We start from the raw sequence: 26,818 nt of genomic DNA on the forward strand, positions 1-26,818 counted from the left end.
TATGTAAGGAATGTGGGTGAAGTTGAGAAAATAAGAGGAGGTAATAAAAGGGAAAAAACCAGGAGATACTTTTCTTGGGGCAAGTTTGATCAGATACACGTGCTGGGCGTGGTAAGATGGCGGACAGACGGCTTCACTCGTCTGTACAGCGGTGGATAGGCTCTGAGCGCTCCAGGGTTTTACACTGAGCTCATTGGCCAATCCCCGCTGCACAGACGAGTGAAGCCGTCTGTCCGCCATCTTACCACACCCAGCACGTGTATCTGATCAAACTTGCCCCAAGAAAAGTATCTCCTGACTTTTTTCCCCTTTCATTACCTCCTCTTATTTTCTCAACTTTACCCACATTCCTTACATATAGCGATCCCTTTCACAGTTACTGTTTTTTCCTTTTCCAGTTCGGCTCTTTTACGACTAGTCCATAATTATTTTACGGAGATTATTTCAGATTTTCTCTTATACAGTGTATTTTTCTTTTTCGTATATTTTTTCTTCCTTTCTATTTAGGACAGGTGTTGAAACAGGATTATTTTCTCATGTTATTTGCCATTTTCACTTCATTCTCACAGTCGTCTTAACAGTGTTTACTGGTCACATAATTCACATCACACATGAATCAATCCTGATAGAGTTCAATAACTTATAGATTATTCCTCAGAGCTCACACTAATATCTCACACCTCATTTTCTTTAATACGCATTGGCTTTTTTATGCTATTGAATTGTTATACTGATCTTAGTTTTGTTTGAAATAGTTATAAAAAGATATTGTCTCATGTTATTTAGGTTTTCTTGAAATTTATGTCAAAATTTTTTAATGTTTTGGAAATATTAATTTGCATCAAAATATTTTCTAATAAATGGAGTATTAGAATATATTACTCAATGCCAGCAGTCAGTTCTTGAAGTTAATGTGTTGGAAGCAGGAAAAATGGGCGAGCGTAAGGATCTGAGCGACTTTGACAAGGGCCAAATTGTGATGGTGAGATGACTGGGGCTGAACATCTCCAAAATGGTACATCTTGTGTGTAGGGTGTTCCCAGTATGCAGTGGTTAGTACCTACCAAAAGCGGTCCAAGGATCCGAAGGACAACCGGTGAACCGGCGACAGGGTCATGGGTGTCGAAGGCTCATTGATTCGGATGGGGCACGAAGGTTAGCCCATATGGTCCAATCCCACAGAAGAGCTACTATAGCACAAACTGCTGAACAAGTTAAAGCCAATATCTTTCTGTTTTAGCCAGTGTTAACTTTTTCAGCAGTTTGTGTGACAACAGCTCTCCAAATAGATGTGGAGTTTATCCATGTGGATATGTTTCATGACTGCATTTCAGAAGTTCATATGGTATGGAGACATGAACATGAATGTATTTATAAACTGATAAGAAACATGGATTTTTTTTTTGTTTTATTTTATTCCTCTGCTATGGTTTTAGTGTTCCATCTAATCATGAAAGTAGTTGCCATCTGGCCAGGCACAGAATACAAGATCCAGAGCTTTGATATTTCTGTGAAACAAGTTATTACCTCTCTTGCTGTGCTTTATTCATCATGAAAGCTGTTGTTATACAATTATAACAAAGCAAAAATTTACCTCTAGTGCATATTTTAAATTAAAACTAAAGGCAGATGATACAACAAGAAAATTAACATCTTAAAATATCTTTTCTTGGATTGTAGGACACAAACATACTAATGTCCTACAAACTGAAATAAAAAAAGGGACTACTACTACTATGGATGCTCTCAACAATATACCCAACAACCAGCTACCAAACCTCAGAGGAGAAATGGCACCAACCACAAAATTTGATTGTAGTTGACTATATAGTGCATGTTATGCTACAGTCTATACACTCAGAAAAAAAAGTACGAAGCTGTACCTTTCTATGTCACTGGGGAACGTATCTATTACATGGTAATGTCAAAGCACTTTAAAAGCTTAACTTTAAAACTGATTTTAAAGCACATACATTCACTGGCCACTTTATTAGGTATACCTGCCTAACACCTGCCATTCTCTGCAGTTCTCTAATCAGCCGATCCCTTGACAGCATCACAGTGCATCAAATCATGCAGATACAAACCAAGAGCTTCAGTTAATGTTCACAATGTTCAAACATCAGAATGAGAAAAATTGTGAACTCAAAGTGTGACTCTCTTTCACTGTGGTATGGGTGTTGGTTTGAGCCAGATGGACTGGTTTGAGTATTTCAGAAACTGCTGATCTCCTGGGGTTTTCACACACAACAGTCTCTAGAGTTTACACAGAATGGTGCTGAAAAAAAAAACATCGAGTGAACAACAGTTCTGTGGGTGGAAACAAACGCCTTGTTGATAAGAGAGATCAGAGGAGGGTTTTGTGCCAGGAATGATATAGTAACTCATATAATCACTCTTTACAACCGTGGTGAGCAGAAAAACATCTCAGCATGCAACAGCAGAAGAACACATTGGGTTGCACTCCTGCCATCCATCCATCCATCCATCCATCCATCCATTACCTATAACCCCTTATCTTGTACAGGGTCACAGGCAAGCTGGAGCCTATCCCAGCTGACTATGGGTGAGAGGCGGGGTTCACCCTGGACAAGTCGCCAGGTCATCACAGGGCTGACACATAGAGACACACAACCATTCACACTCACATTCACACCTACGCTCAATTTAGAGTCACCAGTTAACCTAACCTGCATGTCTTTGGACTGTGGGGGAAACCGGAGCACCCGGAGGAAACCCACGCGGACACGGGGAGAACATGCAAACTCCACACAGAAAGGCCCTCGCCGGCCACGGGGCTCGAACCCAGAACCTTCTTGCTGTGCTACGACAGTGCTAACCACAGCACCACTGTGCTGCCCCTCCTGCCAGCCAAGAACAGGAATCTTAGAATCAAGAACAAGTTCCTATTAAAGTGGCTGGTGAGGGTATTTGGACCTTAAGGTTTACTGTTGAAAATGTAATTATTTTTAGTGTAAAGATATAAAAGGTACAATGTATGCACTATTCCATCAAAAGATATACAATAAAGATCCAAAAGATATATGTTTGATGGTGCCACCCCAAGGACAAGGAAATGTACAGTTTAGTACCTTTTTTTTCTGAGAGTGTATCTACATATATCATTTTTACACATTTAGACAGTTTTCACATATGAAAAGGAGGCTTGGGATGCAAAAATAACAACACAAGAATTAAAAAAAAAAGCAAAAGCAAAAGCAATTATAAAAGCTAGAGCAGCATTCAGTTGATAGTATTTAAAAATAACAACCTGTCATACAATCATCTCAACTCTTCAGGTAGATTCACATACATTACAGATTGTAGATGAACGCAGCTCTCAGCAGGTTGAATCAGCAGCAGGCGCAGATGTGCACATGCATCAAATAGCCAAGTGGTTTGTATCCAGATATGGTTAACTTTGGTTTGTGCCATCTCTCCTGGTGAGGACATCAATCATGTTTCCACACAGAATCCTTCTTGCATCTTTCCTCTATGTCTCTTCTGTCACAATAACTGTGTCTCACTGTCTGTCCATCACTGCTTCAGATATATCCACGTTCTTTATAACATCCGATGACAAGTTTAACACGTATACAAACCCTCGGGAGACCTTGAGTCAGTCCCAGACAGTCCATAACTCTTGACACCAAGATGAGCTGCACATATTCATCTATCTTTCATCCTCATCTTTCAAAGTTACAGCCCTCTTTTTTCATCCATCACCCTTTTTTGTCTAGTGCTACCATTTCCAACCACTTAACCAATGTCCCTGGTCGTTCCTTCTCCTGATAGATCCGGTTAAGTAAATAGCACTAGATCATTTGCTTGTTAAGCCAAAAAATATCCCAGTATTACCATCATACATCATTTTCTGTGCATCACACATTCATGACATTAATAACAAGTGAAATAGCAGGAAATTTGCAGATCAAAGCTACAGCTATTTAAAGTGATATACAAATGTTTGACAAATAATTCATGTTCTGAATAAATCACGGAATCAGTGTCTTAATCCTATTGTTGTGGCAAATGATTCACAATCATTCAGGCAGGGTCTCTGATGTGATTAGTGTTACAATATGGTGGTGTTTGTTTGTTTTTAAATTACAGTCTATTGCTTAGTAGATTATGGAGCCTGGCCTCCACACATTGGGTTGCAGTCCCATACTAGAGGTGCTAAAGCGTGGTCTTGGTGCTTGCAGATTTTGGCTACTTGCAGACCCTGCTGAGCGCATACCACTTAGGCAGAAGGGACTCAGATCTGGGGCGCTCTTTAACTTGGCTTCCTGGAAAGGTGCATTGGCTTGCATGGGAACAGGCCCTGGGATGGGCACTGCATTGGGTACAGGGGCAGTGGAAAGTTTGGGGAGTGCTGGCAGGGCCCCTGTAGGGGCAGAAGGTGGTGGGGAGAAAAGTGCAGCAGATTGTGGAGGTGATGCAATGTCAGAATGCCACACAGGCTCAGCTAGAGTGGTGGCAGAGCGTGGTACAATTACAGTGGGGTTCAGGCCTGTGGGTGCTGACATTGGGGTGGGAGTTGAAAAGCGTTTGATCTCATATACACGTGATGCTTTGACAGGCACTTGTTTTGGTGAGTTTAGGGTTGTGCTGGCTACCCCAACTCCATTTGACACTGATGGCTGCTGCTGCTGTGGTTGATAGGTGGTGATATTCTGGGGTACTCCCCCACCATAACTGAACAAGGAGGAATTGAGCTGATATGGCTGTCTGCTTAAGAAGTCCAGAGCTTTGATGCCTTGTTTGTGATGACCAGGATTTGTCTTTGTTCCACTTCTTGCAGCCTCATTGGCCTTACTACCTCTTTGTGCCACTGGGGGGCAGGAGGGAGACAGCAGTGGGTTGTAGCTGATAGGTGGAGGGGCACGAACATTGGGGGAGTATTTCCAGTGAGCTGGAAGAGATGGAGTAGGTGAGGGCTCTCGTGGCCTGGCTGGAGACATGGGTTGTTTGTCCACAACATAGCGATCCATGCGACTCTGTCGACGAGCAAACAGATCTGCTCCTTTTCCTCCCATCTGGGGGATATCAATTGTACTATTTGCTGGCTTAGGAGCAACCACTGGAGGTATCTTGCTCCTTTGAGCCTGCATGAAGTTGCAAGCCTCAGCACCCAGGTTGAGGTAATCTTCCTCTGGACCTGACTCAAATCCAGGCTCTGCCCCAGAATGGGATCTCTCATCCAGGTTCTGCACTAGAGACAACAACTCAGGGTTGTAGGACACAGGCTTCTTCTCTTCAGTCTTACTGAACATGGGTTTCTTAGTGCTACGGCGACGGGCTTCCTGCAGGATGCCTGTTCGGGCAGCAGGTACAGAAATTCGCTGCTCTCGAGAAGAAATCCCTGTACTCGAATTGGAAAGGGGATACTGATGGACCATGGGAGAGTCTGTTGTTCCAGATGTTGTGGTTGCCACTGAGATATATGGGTTGAAAGAAACTTTGTGAGGTGATGGTTGCATGTTTGGGCCTTGAGATGCTGGTGCATTTACTTGAACAGGGGCAGGGCCTGGGATATAGGGAAGGGATGGGTTAGGGGTGTAAGTGGATAAATATGACTGCAGTTGCACAGTGGGTGGTGGGGTAGGTTCAGCCATGATAGGAGGTGGGTTACAGGACATATTTTGTGTTGGTGGTGAAGAAAAAGACTGGGAATTCATAGCTGGGGCTAAGTTAAATGGTGGAGTAGTGGCAGCTGGAGGAGCGTGATAAGCAGATGTGCCTGAACCCTGTGGTGTGAAAGGTGTAGCATTTGAAGAAGCTGGGGAAAATGGAGCAGAGGCCACAGAGGAGGATGGAGACAAGATAGAGGTGGGGATATTGACAGTGGATGGTCTTGGGGGGATGTAAAGGGATGTACTGGCAACTGCTCTCTTTCCATCAGAGCCAGTAGGAGAGAAAGGAGTTGGTATTGTTGCCACAGACACTGCTTGAGCCTGAGGTGGGGTTTTCTTGGCAGTATTGGGCTTGAAGACAACTGGGGCTGTTGCAGCTCTGTGACTCACACAACCTGGGGCAAAAGGTCTTGCAGTTCTGTTGAGAACTGAGCTACCAGAGCAAGCATCCGACTGCTCTGGAGAGGCTCCTGGCATAGTGGGCATGGGAGTCTGGCCTGGTGAAGACAACACTACGCTGGTTCTGCTCACTATCACAGGGTCCCCATTCATCATACTGGTTTTGTTGGAGGAGATTGGGGTCATTGGAGTCACAGACATGTCAGTCTGCATGGTGTCAAGCTGTTGCTGGGGCATGGGGGCCAGTGTAGGAGTAATGGGTGTTTGTATATGTTTCTCGGCCTTCTTCCTCTGCTGCTCAAAAAGCTGTGCCCCTCTCCCGGAAGTACCACTCAAGCCCAAGTTACCCTCTGCCTCCCCATCAGACACCACACATGCCGATGTCCTCCTGTCCAAAACGTCCAGGTAGCCACTGTCCCAGGTAGGGTCTGGTGCTGCAGAAAGGCTGTCCTCATCAAGCTCTGACTCACTGCCAAGGAAAAGGCTCTCGTCCTCCGTCTCTCCGTCTGTGTTGCTACAGCTCTCAGTGTCAACACTGCCGAAACAGGTGAGTGTGTATTTTTTGGCTCTCTGCCGACGCTTTTTGAACATAAGCACACCTTTGGAGTGAGGGTTGGGAGCGTCTGTCAGCAAAGAGGCAATGGTGCGACACTTGGATCGAGCCTCCTTCACCTGTTTGTCCTGTACGCTCTCACTTTTGTGCAGTTCTAAGGATGAAAGGAGACAGTTAGTGTTCCTACTACAGTCAAAAACAAATTATAGAGAATAATATGTTTTCAATGCTCATTTTGTAGTTTTCCAGCCGCATTATTATATTTTATTCTATCCACATTCACTGGATATGAGCAATCGTGTGCTGTGTTTGGCTACTCTGCTACTAGGCTATCAGCTCATATACTGTTAGTAGAGAAAGACAAAATGGTGGCGTGCATCAAGTCAGATACACCATTTTGTTATGAAGTATTTAAAAGAAACAGTAATAGCTAAAATAATATAGTTTTTTTTTCCCTCCAGTATCTCCTGTTCCACAATCCAGCCCAGTCAGTGGCAGTAATGCACCTTTAAGTTGGTTTGCCAACCGCCAAAAAAACCCCTAAAGAAGATGAAGAAGAAAATGGCAGACCATGTTACTGAACCAACCGAGGACGAAATAAAAACTCTACTCAAAAATAAAACCCCCCAAAAATACACACACAAAAAAGCGACAAAATATGGAATAAAAGTATTTGATGGTAAGAACATATCTTTTTTTATTTTTCAAGAATTATTATTATAGCATTTTTCACAAATTGCTGCTGTCATTTCGCCGGTTTGTTTACATTCTAAGTGGAAATGATTTTGTCGGACGTTTTGTACAAAGTTTTTATTTATCGAATTTGCAAAAAATATGAATAAAAATGTTCTGTTTCTCAAAATCCAGTGAATGTGGATAGAATAAAACAGTTATTCCACTCAATCTCGTTGTACATGGATTATAGAGAACTCAGTCCTACGCACCTCGTTGCCTATCAGCTCATGTATGACTCGATTTTGTGGAATAACTGTTAATTATTACATTATATCCTGATGTAAAGTGAGATCACTTCCTAAATTTGTAAATGGCAGGTGCCTTCGTATAATGTCACAGGAATTTGTGAGTTTCAAATGCAAAACCTCCCTTCAAGAGAATATATAGGTTTTGTGAACAGGCATACTTAATACTGTACTAGGTGTCAGGCGAAAGTTTATAACATTAATGCCTGGCAATGTGACCAAATAAATAGACAAAATTCCATTCACTATTTATTTAAAAAAAATACATCACAGTTTAACATTTGTAATATTTGTTTTAGCTGCTGCTGAAAATGATTTAAGTATCTCGTGTAATAAAATAGCTGAAACAGGACATCATAATGTGGTGAGGTCGTTGTTGAAAACCTGTCTGGCAAAGACATGCCTATGATAAATCTATGAGCTCACTCTTTACTACAAATAGCCCAACACCATCTAACAGTAGGAGAGAGTGACCTCGAAAGAGATAAACTGTCTTTACACTCAAAAAAGCCAAAATCCTAACTATATTTCTGATAGATTAATAAGGCTTGGAATACATTTCAAGAGACATTTTTCTGTCATACTTTCATACCATACCTCAAGCTTAAAATGTGAGAATGCTGTGTAGGACAGACACGGAATTATTCTATTTCAAAATATAATAAAATGAAACGTACTAACCTATTAAATATGAATTAAAACAAATATGAACAGTTGCGAAATGCCTCTATGCGTACTGAGACTATTCAGTCTCAGTGACTATTCAGTTATCAAAACTGTATGAGATACCAATTTTCGTTTTCAAAAAACGTCTGGTACATTATACACTAAACAAGCAAAAAAGTTCATCCACACAGCTCAGTAACCAAAAACTCAGTCGATAAAATATTTTTGCTGTTCTGTCCAAATCCTTCCTTCCATTTTTTTTCTTTGGATTAAAAAAAAAACAGGAATCCATCCTAAAGTATGCCAGGATACTGAGAGTTATAAAAGAGCTCAGGTTTTACCTGTGTAGACAGTGGGTGCTACATGCGCAAGCTCGGAAAGTGATGTGAGGTTCTTCATGATGTGTTTGTTCTCCTACCTTCCCAACGTCAGTTTCGAATGGAAGGACACACACTCACATGCTAGTAGAGCGCAGCCAGCAATCAGTGGAGACTCTGTCCACATCACCCCCGAATCCTTCTGCCTATAGTCTGGGGTGAGACCTTTTAAAGAGCATTCATCTACCCACAAGATCCTGCCACACCACAGGCCCAATGAAATCCCATTATGTCATTGAAACTATTTCAGTCAGTGAGTAGTGCTGATGAACACTGTCCACCTGTCCGGGCACACCACTGGACACTGTCTGCCGTGAATGCTTAGTAATACCCCATTGGTTATAAGCATTGTTCGATTCACAGAGTTGTGAAGAACAAACTATTCATGATTGCCATCATCATTTACTACTGTCGTCATTGCTTCTATGGTGTTGACAAATAACACCATGCTGCTATGCGCAGTTTTATGCACACTACCCCAGGCCTTGTAAACCAATATGAGACTAGCAATAAGAGAAGGATGACTTTGAAAGCAGAAGGATTAAAATGATCTCTTATCAACAGCATTTGGTCATCTTGTTATTCTCAGATGGATTAGTCGAATAATAGTAATGCTTCAGATGTTCTCCATCTTCACTTGGGACGCTATATTTCATTGAACCAACTACCCTAACGAGTCCACCAGTGGTACTGATGTTACGTGGTCAGATACATCAGCATTATTCCCTATGGCTGATCCCAAATAGCATTCTGGCCACAATAAGCTCCCACGTTCTCACTTTGTGTGTGGTTTTTTTTCCCCCAAGAACACAAGCACACAAAAGACAATTTGAGAGAAACTGAGCCTGTATAACCCTATTGCGTGTGTGACTGTCGAAACAGGGTTGGGGTTACACTAAAGAACCTGTATAAGATTCTCTGAAATAGTCTATGACAGCAAGGTGACCTTCTGTGATTAGATATGGGCACTGTGCCTTGTGCTGAGAGCCCAAACACTTCAGAGATAAGAGTTAGCACCTCATCATCCAAGGATAATAGTTACATAGGATTAACCCCTGCGTATCAGCTACACTAAATATGGACATACAGTATGTATGTAGGTGTGTATTGTATAGCTATATATCTGTTAAAAGTAGTTGGCTGGCCTTGATTGCATTTGTCTAATTAGTCGATTTAAGAAGAAGAAGAAGGAACATTAAATGTCGTTTTAATACATCAGTTTAATCTAGCACAGGTTTCTAAAGTGTTATGGTCAAATCCAATCAAACAGTGACTGCGTAAAAACATTAGCTTCCAGATAGCTTTTCTGGAACACTGTAAAAAAGAATAGTTGAGAATACTTGAAATTTCAAGGCAACAGTCTGCATTAATAATTTTATGTTTTGCCAACGATGTGCCCATGATAATCCAAACTATGATAACACTGTTATCTTTATTAAGAATTCTTAATTAAGTCAATTTTCAATTCCTCATTCTGCCAACATAGATTTCTCTTTTTGCTGAACAGTGGCATTCACAGTAGTACAAAAAGGCAATTGAGGTTATCACAATTTTTGGGGGGCTTTTTTCACCTTTATTTAGATAGGACAGTGTAGAGACAGGAAATGAGCAGGAGAGAGAGCACTCAGGAAATGACCTCAGGTCAGAATCAAACCCAGGCCCCCAGATTTATGGTACGGTGCCTTATCCACCTGAGCCACGACAACATGAGCTTCAACCGGAGAGAGAACCACATTGCCCAGCCCTTGCATTTGGGAGAGGAAACCCCGTGTCTTGGTCATTCAGAGCATGCGCTGAATAAACACCTGTGACAATTATGTATTTTCAATTCAGATTATTCACTATTGTATATTTACACATCATTGAGGTGCACCCTATCAGTTTGATGTGGATTTTTCTTGATGTGGATAATTCTAAAAAATAGAATTACACTTTGTTCAAGTAATTCCATATTCACAATTGAATGGACAAGAAAATATGAATAATTATTAACGAACAGAAAAATCCACATCAAACTGATAGGGTGCACCTCAATGATGTGTAAATATGCAATAGTGAATAATCTGAATTGAAAATACATAATTGTCACAGGTGTTTATTCAGCGCATGCTCTTAATGACCAAGACACGGGGTTTCCTCTCCCAAATGCAAGGGCTGGGCAATGTGGTTCTCTCTCCGGTTGAAGATCATGTTGTCGTGGCTCAGGTGGATAAGGCGCCATACCATAAATCCGGGGACCTGGGTTCGATTCCGACCTGAGGTCATTTCCTGATCCCTTCCCATCTCTCTCTCCCACTCATTTCCTGTCTCTACACTGTCCTATCCAAATAAAGGTAAAAAAAAATTGTGATAACCTCAATTGCCTTTTTGTACTACTGTGAATGCCACTGTTCAGCAAAAACAGAAATCTATGTTGGCAGAATGAGGAATTGAAAATTGACTTAATTAAGAATTCTTAATAAAGATAACAGTGTTATTATAGTTTGGATTATCATGGGCACATCGTTGGCAAAACATAAAATTCTTAATGCAGACTGTTGCCTTGAAATTTCAAGTATTCTCGACTATTCTTTTTTTACAGTGAAATGATCCATGAAATAGATCTACTTATTAAATCTATTCAGCACACATATTACACCTGTTGGCGTCTACTTTTAGGTCATCTGCTTACACGGTGATCTAAATATGCCTCATGCACGTTTTACTGAAATGTGCCCCAGGAAAGGAAATAACAAAACCTAACAAAACCTTGCGACCAGAAATAGATATAATATCGATATAAAATCTAAAGGTCTATGGTGTGCATGTTTAGCAGATAAATATGAAGGTGGCCCAAAACAGAACAACATATGAAACAAAATCAGGGACAGAGGTGAAGCTTCTAAAACGTGCAACAGACATGGAGCGGCAACTGGACATGCCATTCCAGGCATGCAACTTGCATTATTAGACTGGGTCAGATGGAAAATATAGCTGCAAGTTCTTCCTCTCTCTCTCTCTCTCTCTCTCTCTCTCCCTCCTTTCCCCTACTGCCTGTCACCATAAAGCTAATCCACTAGGGTTATAGAAGAACCCCCACTGCCACATCTATGAGCTCACCACTTCACCATACTTCCACTTACAAAGTCACAGCACAGGAACTTCAAGAGCAACCACTTCCAAATGTGTCCAGGTACTCTAAATTATATACAGCTGAGTAAGTTTCATATTAGTTAGGTTTCACTTATAAGTGTAGTGATATGTATCTGAAGTCATTTGGGGTAGACTATTAGCAATGGCAAACATGTCAGCTCTCTTGCATTATTATAATACCTGACAGCCTTGTGTGGTTGAAGATAGAGTAAATGCTAGTGACTTAGTCTGAACTTCATAGCTGTTCCTGCAAAATTATACTCAAGTAGCAACTGGGGGGCAACATGAGAACTGTTTGTTTCTAATGATAGTGTATGAGGTAAGACAGGAAAAGACCTTACAGGAGAAAAAAAAAAAGCAGCCGTCCACCCTTATCTATTGGAGATGTCTAAAAATCTCAAAAGAATTTGTGGTCCAGTAGTTTTGCAGGCAGAATTCAACCTTCAAGATTCTGAAGGTTGTGGCCAGAAAAGTGCACAAAACATCCAGAGCGTTTAAGGACAGATATACTGAATAGTGCCACAGTAATGTGTGTATGTACAGCATGTGTACAAGGTGTGTACTGTGGGTTAGGTACTCACTAGCTTCCTTGGCTTTATCCATATATGTCATGGTGAGCTCTTCATCTACAGGGTTATCCACAGGACCCACCATTGGCACCAGCTGTGTGTAGGATTTGCGCATGAGTACCTCTTTGGCCCGTGTTGGAGACACAAGTGGAACTGTCGGGGATTCCTGGAATCCACTATCCACCTCTACAGCACCTGATGGGCTTTGTTCAGAGTTCTCAGAAGAGTGCTCGGCCTGAAGAGATGACTCCACTCCATTAGGCTGGTACACCACCTCTCTTCGTGCCACTCCAAGTAAACTCTTCTGCTGTGGAAGCCCAACCCCTTCGTGTATGCCATTAGGAATGGTCCAGGATTGAGTCTGGGAGTATGCAGAGATATCAGATATGCTCTCACAGCCACTCATCTCAGAGGTGTCATCCTGATGGGGGGAGCTTCGGCCAAGGGCTTTGGCTGGGGAGATGCTGGGACTGCGACGCTTCTGCTTACGCTGTCTGTCCTGAGCTGCAACATCTGCATCACTGTCTGTCTCACCATAATATGCTTCACTATCAGGAGGTGATCTCAGCCGTTCTGGGCCATTGGTGGGTGACATGACTGATCCTCTATGGACAGATGACACTTTCGAGGACACTGGAGGAGACAAAGCTCGGAGTGCTGCCCGATATTCTTTATCGATGCGAGGAGAGGGGGCTCGATCCAGTAGGACTACTGATGGGAACCCCATAGGAGCCCTGAAAAGAAAAAGTGGTAAATTAAATAGAGAGAATGGCAGCCATTATATGACATTTTAAAAATTCACTAAACTGTACCATTGCTTATCACTAATGGTGGTACAACAAACAAACAAACAAACAAACAAACAAAAAATACCACAAAAAAGAACGGACTTGACTCTTTAAATCACACAGCAATTTTTGTTTAGTGACAGTAAATGAATCCTCCTTTTATTAAGGAACCAAGAAATGTAGGAAAATATTACCTAACAGTTTTATTCCTGGGCGGCACGGTGGTGTAGTGGTTAGCGCTGTCGCCTCACAGCAAGAAAGTCCTGGGTTCGAGCCCCGTGGCCGGCGAGGGCCTTTCTGTGTGGAGTTTGCATGTTCTCCCCGTGTCCGTGTGGGTTTCCTCCGGGTGCTCCGGTTTCCCCCACAGTCCAAAGACATGCAGGTTAGGTTAACTGGTGACTCTAAATTGAGCGTAGGTGTGAATGTGAGTGTGAATGGTTGTCTGTGTCTATGTGTCAGCCCTGTGATGACCTGGCGACTTGTCCAGGGTGTACCCCGCCTTTCACCCGTAGTCAGCTGGGATAGGCTCCAGCTCGCCTGCGACCCTGTAGAAGGATAAAGCGGCTAGAGATAATGAGATGAGATGAGTTTTATTCCTAATCTCTTAAATGTTAATTAGCATGACGTGAACTATGCTAATAGTTCTATCTGTGTACTAACTACACAGATAGTATTCACAGAGTACTAACTAGCAATAACTTGAGTATAGAACTCTAAGTAGCATCAATTTGGGCATAGAACTCTAACTAGCGTTAACTTGAGCATAGAACTCTAACTAGTGCCAAATTGAGCATAGAACTCTAATTAGCGTTAACTTGAGCATAGAACTCTAACTAGCTTTTTTTTTAATGAGACGTGGAGAAAAGTCGACAATGGAGAGTCTTGTGAATGGTTGTTTTTTTCTTGTTGTTTTGTTTTTCTTTCATCTGCCCAACTTATCAAATGTAACTTCCATCAGTTCACAGTTGCGTGTGTGTGTGAGTGAGAGAGAGAGAGAGAGAGAGACTGTATTTTCCTTAAGATTTTAAATATTTACCGTATGAAATGAAATAGCCTGTTTACTGAAATAATCATATTTGACTATTGTAGCTCTTACCGTATCATTTTTCAAATGACTGTTACACACTTCTGGTTAAAACAAGTAAGTGGCAGATTTAAAAAAAAAAGGTGGCTGGTAGATTTTGGAATTCAGCAGCCACAGAGAAGGTGGACAAGAAAAGTTCATTTCCAACTCTGATAAGTTTCTGACGCTTGAAAACGCCAGACTTTAGTGGAGTGAATAAGACACTGTACTTTGTTGCTTCCCAGGTCGGGGAGGCTGGTAGAAATCATGACTATTGTTTTGTCGTAAATAAGTAAAGCAGCAATATATTAACTTTTCTGGGTTAAAGGTACTAAAGGTCAGAATAACATTCCTGAGGGCATAGTTTCTTAAATGTGGTCGCTGAAGCATAGTCAAAAAAAGTGTTGCTGTTGTTCTTGTTGCTGCTGTTGTGAGACTGAGGTTTGAATTCAAACAACATCAACTTCTTTCTTTCTTTCTTTCTGGCTCCATGAACTTTGACCCCCAGATTACAGTGGACCTCCACAGTGACAACTGTAGTTTGTTACCTTTTTTCTGACAGTGACGTCAGCCTTTATTATTGTGTTGCAGACAAACTTATACCTTTTAATCCGTAAATGAAGGGTTCCCCGGCCATTGTCGATCAGGGTCATGGCCTCAGCGTGAGACAGTTCACCACAAAACACATCATTAATCGACACCAGTTCATCAGCTTCCCGGAGACCTGCCCGGCAGGCCTTACTGCGCTTCCTCACCTGCACCAGCAAGGGGAGACAAAGTCAACACTAATAATAATAATAATAATAATAATAATAATAATAATAATTTCAAGTTCAAGCACTTTATTGTCATTGTTAAGGCACAAAGAAATTTTTTTTGTGCTGGTCCCAAAGGTGCAAAAAGTTAATGTGCAAAATATTAAGACAAAAAAAAACAAAACAGTTTGAGAGGCGACAAAAGTCAGTAAAAAGAACACTATAAACAAAAAAAGAGCACCTATTTGGGGAGCATGAAGATATGAAGTTTATCTTCTCATGTTGAAAATATATCACTCATTTGCTTCGCTCACTCGTGAAATATGTTCACCACTCGAAGAAAAACTTCATAACTTCGCACCAGCCGTATAATATCCTCTATTTATTCTATCCACATTCACTGGATATGAGCAGTCTCACGATCTGATTGGCTACTCTACTACTAGGCTATCAGCTCATATACCGTGAGTAGAGAAAACAAAATGGTGGCGCGCATCAAGTCAGATATATCACTTTGTTATGAAGTGTTTAAAAGAAACAGAATTAACTAAATAAAAGAATAGAGTTTTCCCCCAGTATCTCCTGTTCCACACTCCAGCCCAGCAGGTGACGGTAATGCACCTTTAAGTTGGTTTGCCAACCGCCAAAAAAAGAAGAAAAGAAAATGGCGGCGCGTGTTACTGAACCAACTGAGGATGAAATTATAAACTCTACTCGAAAACAAAACCCCCAAAATACAAAAAAAAGCAACAAAATATGGATTAAAGTATTTGATGGTAAGAATGCATATTTTTTTAATTTTTCAAGAATTATTATCACATTTTTCACAAATTGCTGCTGTCATTTCGCCGGTTTGTTTACACTCTAAGCGGAAATGATTTTGTCGGATGTTTTGTATAAAGTTTTTATTTATCGAATTTGCAAAAAATATGAATAAAAATGTTCTGTTTCTCAAAATCCAGTGAATGTGGATAGAATAAAACAGTTATTCCACTCAATCTTGTTGTACATAGATCATAGACAACTCGGTGCTACGCGCCTCGTCACCTATCAGCTCATGTACGACTCGATTTCATGGAATAACTGTTAAATATATAACAACAGATATCCATATGGAAGTCAAGTTACTTTGAGTAGCATGCAGCTGTTTTCTTCACCATAGCACCATATGTCACTCATTTTTAAAGCTATAATTAGCAGTTATACAAGAATCAAAATAATAAATGAATGGCATTTACCACATAACTGCTGCACCTGTAAACCCATCATTTACTCTCACTCAGAGAGCATAGTGAGGATGGAATCAGCAGACCATAAAGTAATTTCAGCAAGTTGACGCTAATGCTATTGTCAGCTATCAGCTGTATTATATATGGAAGTCCCACAGTTATGGAACAGCCTTCCAAGTAATGTTCGGGAATCAGACACAGTCTCAGCATTTAAGTCTAGGCTGAAAACATATCTGTTTAGTCAAGCCTTTTGTTAATGGTGTTTATGAGGTAAAGGAGTAGATCTGGAGGATCCTCAGACAGAGTGTTTTGGTAAACTGGGATGTATGGATGCTGTCAGTCCCCACTCACTTGCTCACTCGAGTTTGTTGACGGTGCAGTGGCTGCTGCTTTATGTCCCGGGGCCCCTCATGCCTGTGTTACCTTCTGGCTCTCTCCTTTTAGTTATGCTGTCATAGTTAGTTGCCGGAGTCCCTGCTTGTACTCGGTGCAATATGTATACTGTTCCTACTTATTCAGGTGACATTGGGCATACCTAACAACCTGTGTTTTCTTTCTCTCCCCCCCCCCCCCCCACTCCAAATCTGTCCCTCTGAGTTACATGGAGTCAACAGGAAATCTTTTGGTGGAGAGGGTGGAGACCTCGACTGGCTATCGTAGCCTGCAGGGAATCGGCCGTCAGACATTCTGTCGCATGTCCCAGACCTGGTGAAATGTAACTGAATTGTCTTGGCCAGGCCTAAGGGTCCCATCTGCATCTCATCATTGCTGAGGAGTGTGCTCCCATCACCCAATCAAGCATCCAGCCAGAGCAGGTCATGATATATTTTTTACCATATTAACATGCCATTGTGTGTCATGCCTGATGTAAAGACTCTCGTCTCTGCGAGCCTACCACACAGATTTAATACTTGTCATTTTTAGGGCATACCTAACAACGTGTTTTCTTTCTCTCTCTCCCCCCCCAATCTGTCCCTCTGAGTTACATGTTGATCCTGGGATTGAGATGCTGGCCTCTTCTGCCCCTCGGACCTGCTTGATCCATCCTGGTGCCCTGTGTCTGGTCGGAGTTTTATCGCCCCACTCCTGTGAAGGACGGCCCCATGAGGACAGTTGAGGGTTATACCTGTTAAAACTGTTAATATTATAGTCAGGCTGTCTGTTGTTGCCCAAATGAGGATGGGTTCCCTTTTGAGTCTGGTTCCTCTCGAGGTTTCTTCCTCATGTCGTCTGAGGGAGTTTTTAATATTATAGTCAGGCTGTCTGTTGTTGCCCAAATGAGGATGGGTTCCCTTTTGAGTCTGGTTCCTCTCGAGGTTTCTTCCTCATGTCGTCTGAGGGAGTTTTTCCTTGCCACCGTCGCCACAGGCTTGCTCATTGGGGATAGATTAGGGATAAAATTAGCTCATGTTTTAAGTCGTTCAAATTCTGTAAAGCTGCTTTGCGACAATGTTTATTGTTAAAAGCGCTGTACAAATAAACTTGATTGATTGATTGATTGATTGATTGATTATATATACAGTACTAGTCAGAAGTTTAGACACACCTTCTATTTCAATGTTTTTCTTTATTTTTATTCACTAAAAGACACTTCATGTCAAAGTGATGATGGATGTCATTTCCATCCATGATATGATACTGTATGGATTACTGCAGCTGTGGTGTGGAATAAGGCTATTTACTGTATTTTTATTATTTACTATTTACTGTTTGATCTCAAACACATTAAGAAGGTAAGAAACTCGTCCACTAATTAACTTTTGATGAAACACCTGTTAATTGAAAAGCGTTCCAGGTGACTCCCTCATGAAGCTGGTTAAGAGAATGACAATAGTGTGCAAAGTGTCTTCAGGGTAAACGCTGGATACTTTGACGAATCAAAAATATCAAATGTATTTTGTTTTTTTAACACTTTTTTTTTTGCTTACGACATACGGTAATTCCATACATGTTCCATATGTTATTCCATAGTTTTGATGTCTTCAGTGTTGTTCTACAATGTAGAAAATATAAAATACAGAAAAACCTATAAATGAGCAGAGTAGGGGCGTACAAACTTTTGACTGGTTCTGTATAATAAAGGAAAATTTTAAATTTAAAGGTAGAATTTAGCATAAAAGCATAAGTGTCATGTCTTTGAAAGCACCGCGCAAAAAAACAGCTTAACAATACGTGTTCGAAACATGAACATGTTTCTACAGGAATCTAAATATGTTTGTCTACTTTCAGATAATTATTTAATCTATCTATCTATCTATCTATCTTTGTCTTTCTTTATTTATTTCAGCCATGACCTGAAAGTCAGAGAAGCAGCTTTGGGCCCAAAGGGTTGTCGGTTCGATTCCCCGGACTGGCAGGAAAAATATGAGTGGAGTTGAGTGAATGAACAGCACTTTCCCCTCCCTCTGTATCATGGCTGAAGTGCCCCTGAGCGAGGCACTTAACCCCCAGCTGCTCCCTGGGCGCTGTAGCATCACTGCCCACTGCTCTGGGTATGTGTGTGTGCTCAATGCTCACTTGTGTGTGCTTCAGATGGCTGAAATGCAGAGGAAGAATTTCACTGTGCTTGAGTGTACATGTGACAAAAATAAACGCTTCTTCTTTCTTTCAGACTGTCTGTGTAAATTGTGTGACTGAGTAGCTAATGCTAAAGCTGTGCTTGTGCTCACACTTAGCTTCAAAGTTATAATATATAAATCAAAATGAAGTAATTATCTTTTTTGTGCTGTACTAGTATGCCATTCATGATGGTCATAACAGTTACATTTTAGCAATAGTTTTTAAGTCTTTTCCATGAAATATTCCTTCAAATAAGCTTAAAATGCTAATTCTGTAACAACAAACAAGCTGTTATCGACTGACTGTCCTAAAGGCAAGGACATACAGTCACCTTTAGATTGCAGTTCTTGGCTCTGCGTTCTTGTTTGTCATGATGTGCTGGAATCCACCTGTCAAATCAGTGTGTCGTTCTATCACCCACTTCACCAGCACATGCCATCTTTATCTGCTAACCCTGACATTAGGATCTGCTTCCAGCAGCAGGGCTTTTCCTTTCACAAAGTGCAGCAGTGTGGTTGATTATACATAAACAAGAACCGATTCTTTGTCCAAAAGTATTTCCAGATGTTTCTCAAACAAATCTGTCATCCCAGAGTATTTAACAGTTATTTACTGAAGGTGAAGTGAATATCGGTGAACGATAACGAGACGAAATCAGGGTTATTATTCACTGAGCCTGAGGTGAATAATTGTTTTAGTATAAATACACATGATTATTTTTTTTAAAAACGTATTTTAAAAATTAGCAATTTTTGGGGTTTTGTTTTCGAGTAGAGTTTTTATTTCGTCCTCAGTTGGTTCAGCAACATGCGCTACCATTTTGTTTTTCTCTATTAACGGTATATGAGCTGATAGCCTAGTAGTAGAGTAGCCAATCAGAGTGCGTGATTGCTCATATCCAGTGAATGTGGAGAGAATAATCACTGATATTCACTGAGCCTGAGGCAGATAATTGTTTTAGTATAAATACACAGGTGATTGTTTTATATATATATATATATATATATATATATATATATATATATATATATATATATATATATAAAATTTAAACAAATAATTTATTTCAAACTTCAAAACCTTCATGTAAATCTAATAACTTGCGGTGCAGACTTGTGTCACTGGTCTGTGCCGAATCACTTAAAATACTTTGTTTTGAAATCAATAAAATGAATCCCAGTCCCACCTCCCTTTGAATAGTTTTAGACCAAACTTCGGAGCATCTTTAGTGCTTTTAGGAACAGCGTTTTCTTTCATCGTTTGTAATTCTTCCTCACTTACAGTGACGAAGTGATTGGACGCCATTTTGCTGAGTCGCTCGATGTGATTATCGAGAAAAAGTCAGAATTTCTCAACCAAACAGCCTGCGCAATTTTCTATAATCACCTGCGTATTTATACTCATCTCATCTCATCTCATTATCTGTAGCCGCTTTATCCTGTTCTACAGGGTCGCAGGCAAGCTGGAGCCTATCCCAGCTGACTACGGGCGAAAGGCGGGGTTCACCCTGGACAAGTCGCCAGGTCATCACAGGGCTGACACATAGACACAGACAACCATTCACACTCACATTCACACCTACGCTCAATTTAGAGTCACCAGTTAACCTAGCCTGCATGTCTTTGGACTGTGGGGGAAACCGGAGCACCCAGAGGAAACCCACGCGGACACGGGGAGAACATGCAAACTCCACACAGAAAGGCCCTCGCCGGCCACGGGGCTCGAACCCGGACCTTCTTGCTGTGAGGCAACAGCGCTAACCACTACACCACCGTGCCGCCCCGTATTTATATTAATTAAGAATAATAAGAATTTGGAAGCAATGACGGGCCACTTTAATAGGTACTCCTGCTCATTTAAGCCAATTATGTGGCAGCAGTTCACTGCATAAAATCAAGCAGATACAGGACAAATGTGATCTCAGTGACTTTGACCATGGCATTGTTGTTGGATGGTAAGGATTGACATTGATCTCCTGAGATTTCCACCCAGAAATGTCTACACAGTTGACATATAAGGGTGTGAAAAACAAAAAAAAGCATCCGGTGAATTGCAGTTCTGCAGGGTGAAATGCCATGTCGATGAGAGAGGTGAGAGGGAAATAGCCAGACTGGCTTGAGCTGATAGGAAGACTGCATGAACTCAAATGAGAATGTCTCTGATGGCGTAGCTCATTCCGGCCCCATCCAGTCCAGAAGGAACGATCTAAAGTGGGCCACCTTGCACAATAAATGTTGTAAGCTATACACTATATACAAGCTATATATAGAAGCGATATCCACCCTAAGAATACCGACTTATTTACCAGAAAGAATCCAAAACTGCGAGGAATTGACCGAGAAGAAGTGATTTTTGTTGAACTGCTCATTAAGGATTAATTAGTCCATAACTTCATTAATAATTGTAATGAAGCAAATCTGGATAGAAGTTCTATGCACCCTAGGTACCCCTACCTTCATGCCAGAAAGAATCAAAATCAGTGAAGAATTGAAGGAGAAGAAGCGATTTGTGTGGAAACTGCTTGTTAGGGATTGATTAATTACTCCATATCTTCATTATTAACTGCAATTACGCAAATTTGGGTAGAAGCTATATACATCTCAGGCAGACCTAACTTCCTGCCAAAAAGAATAAAAATCAGTGAAGGACTGAGAGAAAAGAAGCGATTTTCGTGAAATGTGGACGACGCCCGACGGACAGAAGATGGACAGACAACGCATGATGGTATAAACTCATCACGTGTCAGCTGGATGAGCGAATAATAACCACTCCTTACAACCATGGTGAGCTGAAAAGCATCTCAGAGTGCACAACATATCAAGCTTTAAGGCTGATGGGCTACAACAGCAAAAGACCACATCCAGTTCGACACCTGTCAGACTGACTGAAACTGGACAGATGAAGATTGGAAAAGTCTCATCTCATCTCATTATCTGTAGCCGCTTTATCCTGTTCTACAGGGTCGCAGGCAAGCTGGATCCTATCCCAGCTGACTACGGGCGAAAGGCGGGGTACACCCTGGACAAGTCGCCAGGTCATCACAGGGCTGACACATAGACACAGAAAACCATTCACACTCACATTCACACCTACGCTCAATTTAGAGTCACCAGTTAACCTAACCTGCATGTCTTTGGACTGTGGGGGAAACCGGAGCACCCGGAGGAAACCCACGCGGACACGGGGAGAACATGCAAACTCCACACAGAAAGGCCCTCGCCGGCCACGGGGCTCGAACCCGGACCTTCTTGCTGTGAGGCAACAGCGCTAACCACTACACCACCGTGCCGCCCCGTATTTATATTAATTAAGAATAATAAGAATTTGGAAGCAATGACGGGCCACTTTAATAGGTACTCCTGCTCATTTAAGCCAATTATGTGGCAGCAGTTCACTGCATAAAATCAAGCAGATACAGGACAAATGTGATCTCAGTGACTTTGACCATGGCATTGTTGTTGGATGGTAAGGATTGACATTGATCTCCTGAGATTTCCACCCAGAAATGTCTACACAGTTGACATATAAGGGTGTGAAAAACAAAAAAAAGCATCCGGTGAATTGCAGTTCTGCAGGGTGAAATGCCATGTCGATGAGAGAGGTGAGAGGGAAATAGCCAGACTGGCTTGAGCTGATAGGAAGACTGCATGAACTCAAATGAGAATGTCTCTGATGGCGTAGCTCATTCCGGCCCCATCCAGTCCAGAAGGAACGATCTAAAGTGGGCCACCTTGCACAATAAATGTTGTAAGCTATACACTATATACAAGCTATATATAGAAGCGATATCCACCCTAAGAATACCGACTTATTTACCAGAAAGAATCCAAAACTGCGAGGAATTGACCGAGAAGAAGTGATTTTTGTTGAACTGCTCATTAAGGATTAATTAGTCCATAACTTCATTAATAATTGTAATGAAGCAAATCTGGATAGAAGTTCTATGCACCCTAGGTACCCCTACCTTCATGCCAGAAAGAATCAAAATCAGTGAAGAATTGAAGGAGAAGAAGCGATTTGTGTGGAAACTGCTTGTTAGGGATTGATTAATTACTCCATATCTTCATTATTAACTGCAATTACGCAAATTTGGGTAGAAGCTATATACATCTCAGGCAGACCTAACTTCCTGCCAAAAAGAATAAAAATCAGTGAAGGACTGAGAGAAAAGAAGCGATTTTCGTGAAATGTGGACGACGCCCGACGGACAGAAGATGGACAGACAACGCATGATGGTATAAACTCATCACGTGTCAGCTGGATGAGCGAATAATAACCACTCCTTACAACCATGGTGAGCTGAAAAGCATCTCAGAGTGCACAACATATCAAGCTTTAAGGCTGATGGGCTACAACAGCAAAAGACCACATCCAGTTCGACACCTGTCAGACTGACTGAAACTGGACAGATGAAGATTGGAAAAGTCTCATCTCATCTCATTATCTGTAGCCGCTTTATCCTGTTCTACAGGGTCGCAGGCAAGCTGGATCCTATCCCAGCTGACTACGGGCGAAAGGCGGGGTACACCCTGGACAAGTCGCCAGGTCATCACAGGGCTGACACATAGACACAGAAAACCATTCACACTCACATTCACACCTACGGTCAATTTAGAGTCACCAGTTAACCTAACCTGCATGTCTTTGGACTGTGGGGGAAACCGGAGCACCCGGAGGAAACCCACGCGGACACAGGGAGAACATGTAAACTCCACACAGAAAGGCCCTCGCCGGCCACGGGGCTCGAACCCAGGACCTTCTTGCTGTGAGGCGACAGCGCTAACCACTACACCACCGTGCCGCCAGATTGGAAAAGTATTGAGAGAAAAACTGTCTAGTTTTGGTGAGACTGTAGTTTCAGGTTCCTTTTTCAACGTTTCCATTTGTGAGCAATTTGCATACAACACCTTCGATGAAGTTATTCACATTCCAGTTATCAAAATCATGAACATGCCCTTCTAATTAGAATCAAAATAAGCTAAATGCTTCATCATGATTCACCTTGGCTTGATATTTAGTTTTATCTAATGGGTAAAGAATGTAGATGAAATGAACAACACACGTAAATCGTGCCAGGGCAGCTGTTCCCTCTCTACATGTGGCATGTCATGAATTCACCATGTGTTCCCCATAGAGCCTAAATAAAGTCCTCAACATTTTGTCCGGACGCAGTTGTCAGTCGACTTCGACAGGTTTTTCTGGACACTGCAAAGCAGCTTGTGCTTTTGTATTGAGACCAAGGACTAACATCAGATCATGAAGTGTTTAGGAGAAGACATTGTTTTTGACCAAACGTGGCTCACTGGAACATTTAGTGGCATTCAGCAGACACTTTTATCCAGAGCTATGTACAACATATCCAGAGCAGCCTGGGGAGCGGTTGGGGGTTCAGTGCCTTGCTCAAGGGCACTTCAGCCATTCCTGCTGGTCCAGAGAATTGAACTGGTGACTTTATGGTCCCAAAGCTGCTTCTCTAACCATTAGATTATTTCACATGTCTGTGTTAAAAGATACAATCGAGATGGCTGGAGGATCTGAATATCTCATTTAGGAACAGTACTGACAGTCGAAAAATGGTCATGCCACAAGTGGAAAGACAGATAAAATTCCACAGAGCTGACCTTACTCCAAAGAGAAGAGACAAAATGCGGAATAAGGTGGTGGGGGATGTTCAGGAAATTGGCTTTTTGTTGTTGTTATTGTCATAAACCTGGAATTTTAAGAGCATGAGCACTTGCTACCATTTATTAACCCATGAGAAGTGCAGACTAGACTATACACGGCTATGGCTCATCACTCTAAAATAGCTCCTAGATCAGGGAAAATGTACCGCACATCATCTAAGTCATTGCCTAGCAGATGTACCATGGTGTATAAATATACAAATACAAATATAAATCTCAGGCTGTAATTTTACTCAGTCCTGAGATAACATCCACATTTAGACGAGCCATTGGAAAGTTTTGGGTTTCAGACAACGCCAAATAAAAAGCTGACAATGTGATAAGAGCAAGAAGGTATGCTGGAAAGAGCCTGGTTTATCTGGTGCACACAAACTCTCTAACCTCTTATCAAGACTGTATTGAAAGTGAGCAAACACAATATCGTTGATGGAATTTTGTAAATAAATCTGGTAAAGCTTCTATCATAGTAATTGTAGTACTAATAATAGCTAATAATACACTGACATTTTTTACTTTCATAGCTAAAATGGTATATTTTTAAAATTCTTTACCATAATGAATGGTAAAATGTTCAGAAAGATCACAGATATGTATACACCACTGATGGATCAACAGAAAAATTTCATTGTCTTTCCTAAAGGTAATACCTAAAGCATGAGCTTGAAGATTAGACGTGTTAGCTTTATAGATACATATGAATGGTGTGGGCCTCGCTGGTACGGCTCTTTCGCTATCTCATACACTGAAAAACAAATTTAGCATCCTGAAACAAGATCTACATACAGTAGAACACTGTACATGCTTTTACAGTAGTGAAAAGGAAATCAGCAATATTTAATGGTGTCTTACCTTAGACACTTGAAGGGGTTGCTTCTGCTCTGTTCCTCCTTGCAGTCGAAACCCCCAAGGAGCTCCACCTGAGAGGGTGACCACTACTTCTTCTGCCACCATTTTGTCAGAATTTGTTTGAATACGCGCCTCTCTGATCACGTTCAGTCTTCTCGTTCCATCCCTGGACTGGTGGCTGTAATCAGTGGCCCTGTGTGCCGGTTCAGTTCACTATCAGTGTGAGAAGGTTGGACAGAATGAGAGGGGGGTAATGGAGTAGGGTGGCCGTGGTGGGGGGAGGGGGGTAATGAAGGCTTTCCATGACTGCTCTCTCTCTATCTCTCTCGCTCGCTGTGTTGGAGGGTGGGGTGTTGGGGAGCATGGTGTGGATCACAACCCTCGCTCATGGCCACACTTGTCCTGTCAATCCGCAGCTAGAGGATGCTGATAGACCCTCTATAGATAGCCTAAAAGCCACCAGTGGGCCTTGGGTTTTGTCTATAATAGCCCTGAGTTAGAAACTGCAATAAGGGTATGCATTTCAAAAGGTCATGGAGTGAAAACATGTTTGAACTCATGTAACGCATATATTTATTCAGTTGTTTATCACATTTTCCTCACTTGCTCATTTAAATTTTTTTTTTCATTTTTGGCTTACATATTCACGTTCTTGAACATTTATTCGCTTCCCTGGAACTGAATGGACTTAACTGGGATTATAAATCATGAATGTACACAAAACAGCCCATAATATTGACGTAAGGGAAAAAATTAAATAGTTTGCAAAAAATATTAGACAGAGAAGCAACCAAGAAGCCAACGGCAACTCTGATGGTGATGGAGAGTTCCACAGCTGAGATGGGAGAAGCTGTTCACAGGACAGTCAGAGCTTGGACACTCCACAAAGCCAGGGTATATCGCTTTATTAAGAGGTTAGAAGAAAGCAATTATTTTTTAAAAATCCATATGAAATCTATAGTTTGAGACTCAACAAGCATCTCATTGTTTGATTTTTTTTTTTTTTTTTGCCTTTTTGGCCTTGTCGCAAAGCACTTTGATTAAAAAAAATATATACTGCTAATCACACTGAGAACACCATCCTCACAGTAAAGCATAGTGGTGGTAGCATAATGTTGAGGGAAAGCTGTTCATTAGGAGTGGATGGGAAACTGGTGATGGTTGAGGGCAAGATGGATGGAGCTCAATACATGGCAATCTGAGAAGAAATCCTGTCCCAGTCATGTTCACCTTCCAAAAGATTGATTATTTGATTAAAGATTACATGTGCCAAAGCTCCAATGGAGAGATTCAAAACCTAGAACCTGAATGTGTTAGAACAGCTCAATCAAAGCCCAGAAAAGAATCCATTTTTGAGTCTGTGCCAAGACTCCATCCAATCTGACAGAGCTTGAACAAATGTGCCAAGAAAAACAGGCAAAAATGTTAAAGCTGTCCTGCCTTTCAGATTTTTCAAGTGTAGGTCATAAAAAGAATTTTCCCAACACCCAATTATTTTTGTTTAGTGACCGAAAACTACTGAATTCAAATCACAGACATCCAATTTTATTAGGTTTTTTTTAAATAGAACAATTAATGAGTT

The 26,818-nt window shown here is 41.4% G+C and overlaps 1 protein-coding gene across 1 annotated transcript; it reads right to left on the reverse strand.

Moving 5' to 3' along the window:
* Window positions 1-2,715: 2,715 nt before the first annotated feature.
* Window positions 2,716-25,441, reverse strand: synpo2lb (synaptopodin 2-like b). Its single transcript, XM_060940319.1, has 4 exons — window positions 25,240-25,441; window positions 14,767-14,918; window positions 12,325-13,046; window positions 2,716-6,742 (listed from the first exon to the last, which is right to left on the reverse strand). The coding sequence occupies exons 1-4, from the start codon at window positions 25,339-25,341 to the stop codon at window positions 4,122-4,124; spliced, it is 3,597 nt and encodes a 1,198-aa protein (XP_060796302.1). The 5' UTR covers window positions 25,342-25,441; the 3' UTR covers window positions 2,716-4,121.
* Between the last annotated feature and the right edge of the window lie 1,377 nt (window positions 25,442-26,818).

The sequence above is a fragment of the Neoarius graeffei genome, chromosome 14, assembly GCF_027579695.1.
Source record: "Neoarius graeffei isolate fNeoGra1 chromosome 14, fNeoGra1.pri, whole genome shotgun sequence".
In the NCBI taxonomy this organism is placed as follows: Eukaryota; Metazoa; Chordata; class Actinopteri; order Siluriformes; family Ariidae; genus Neoarius; species Neoarius graeffei.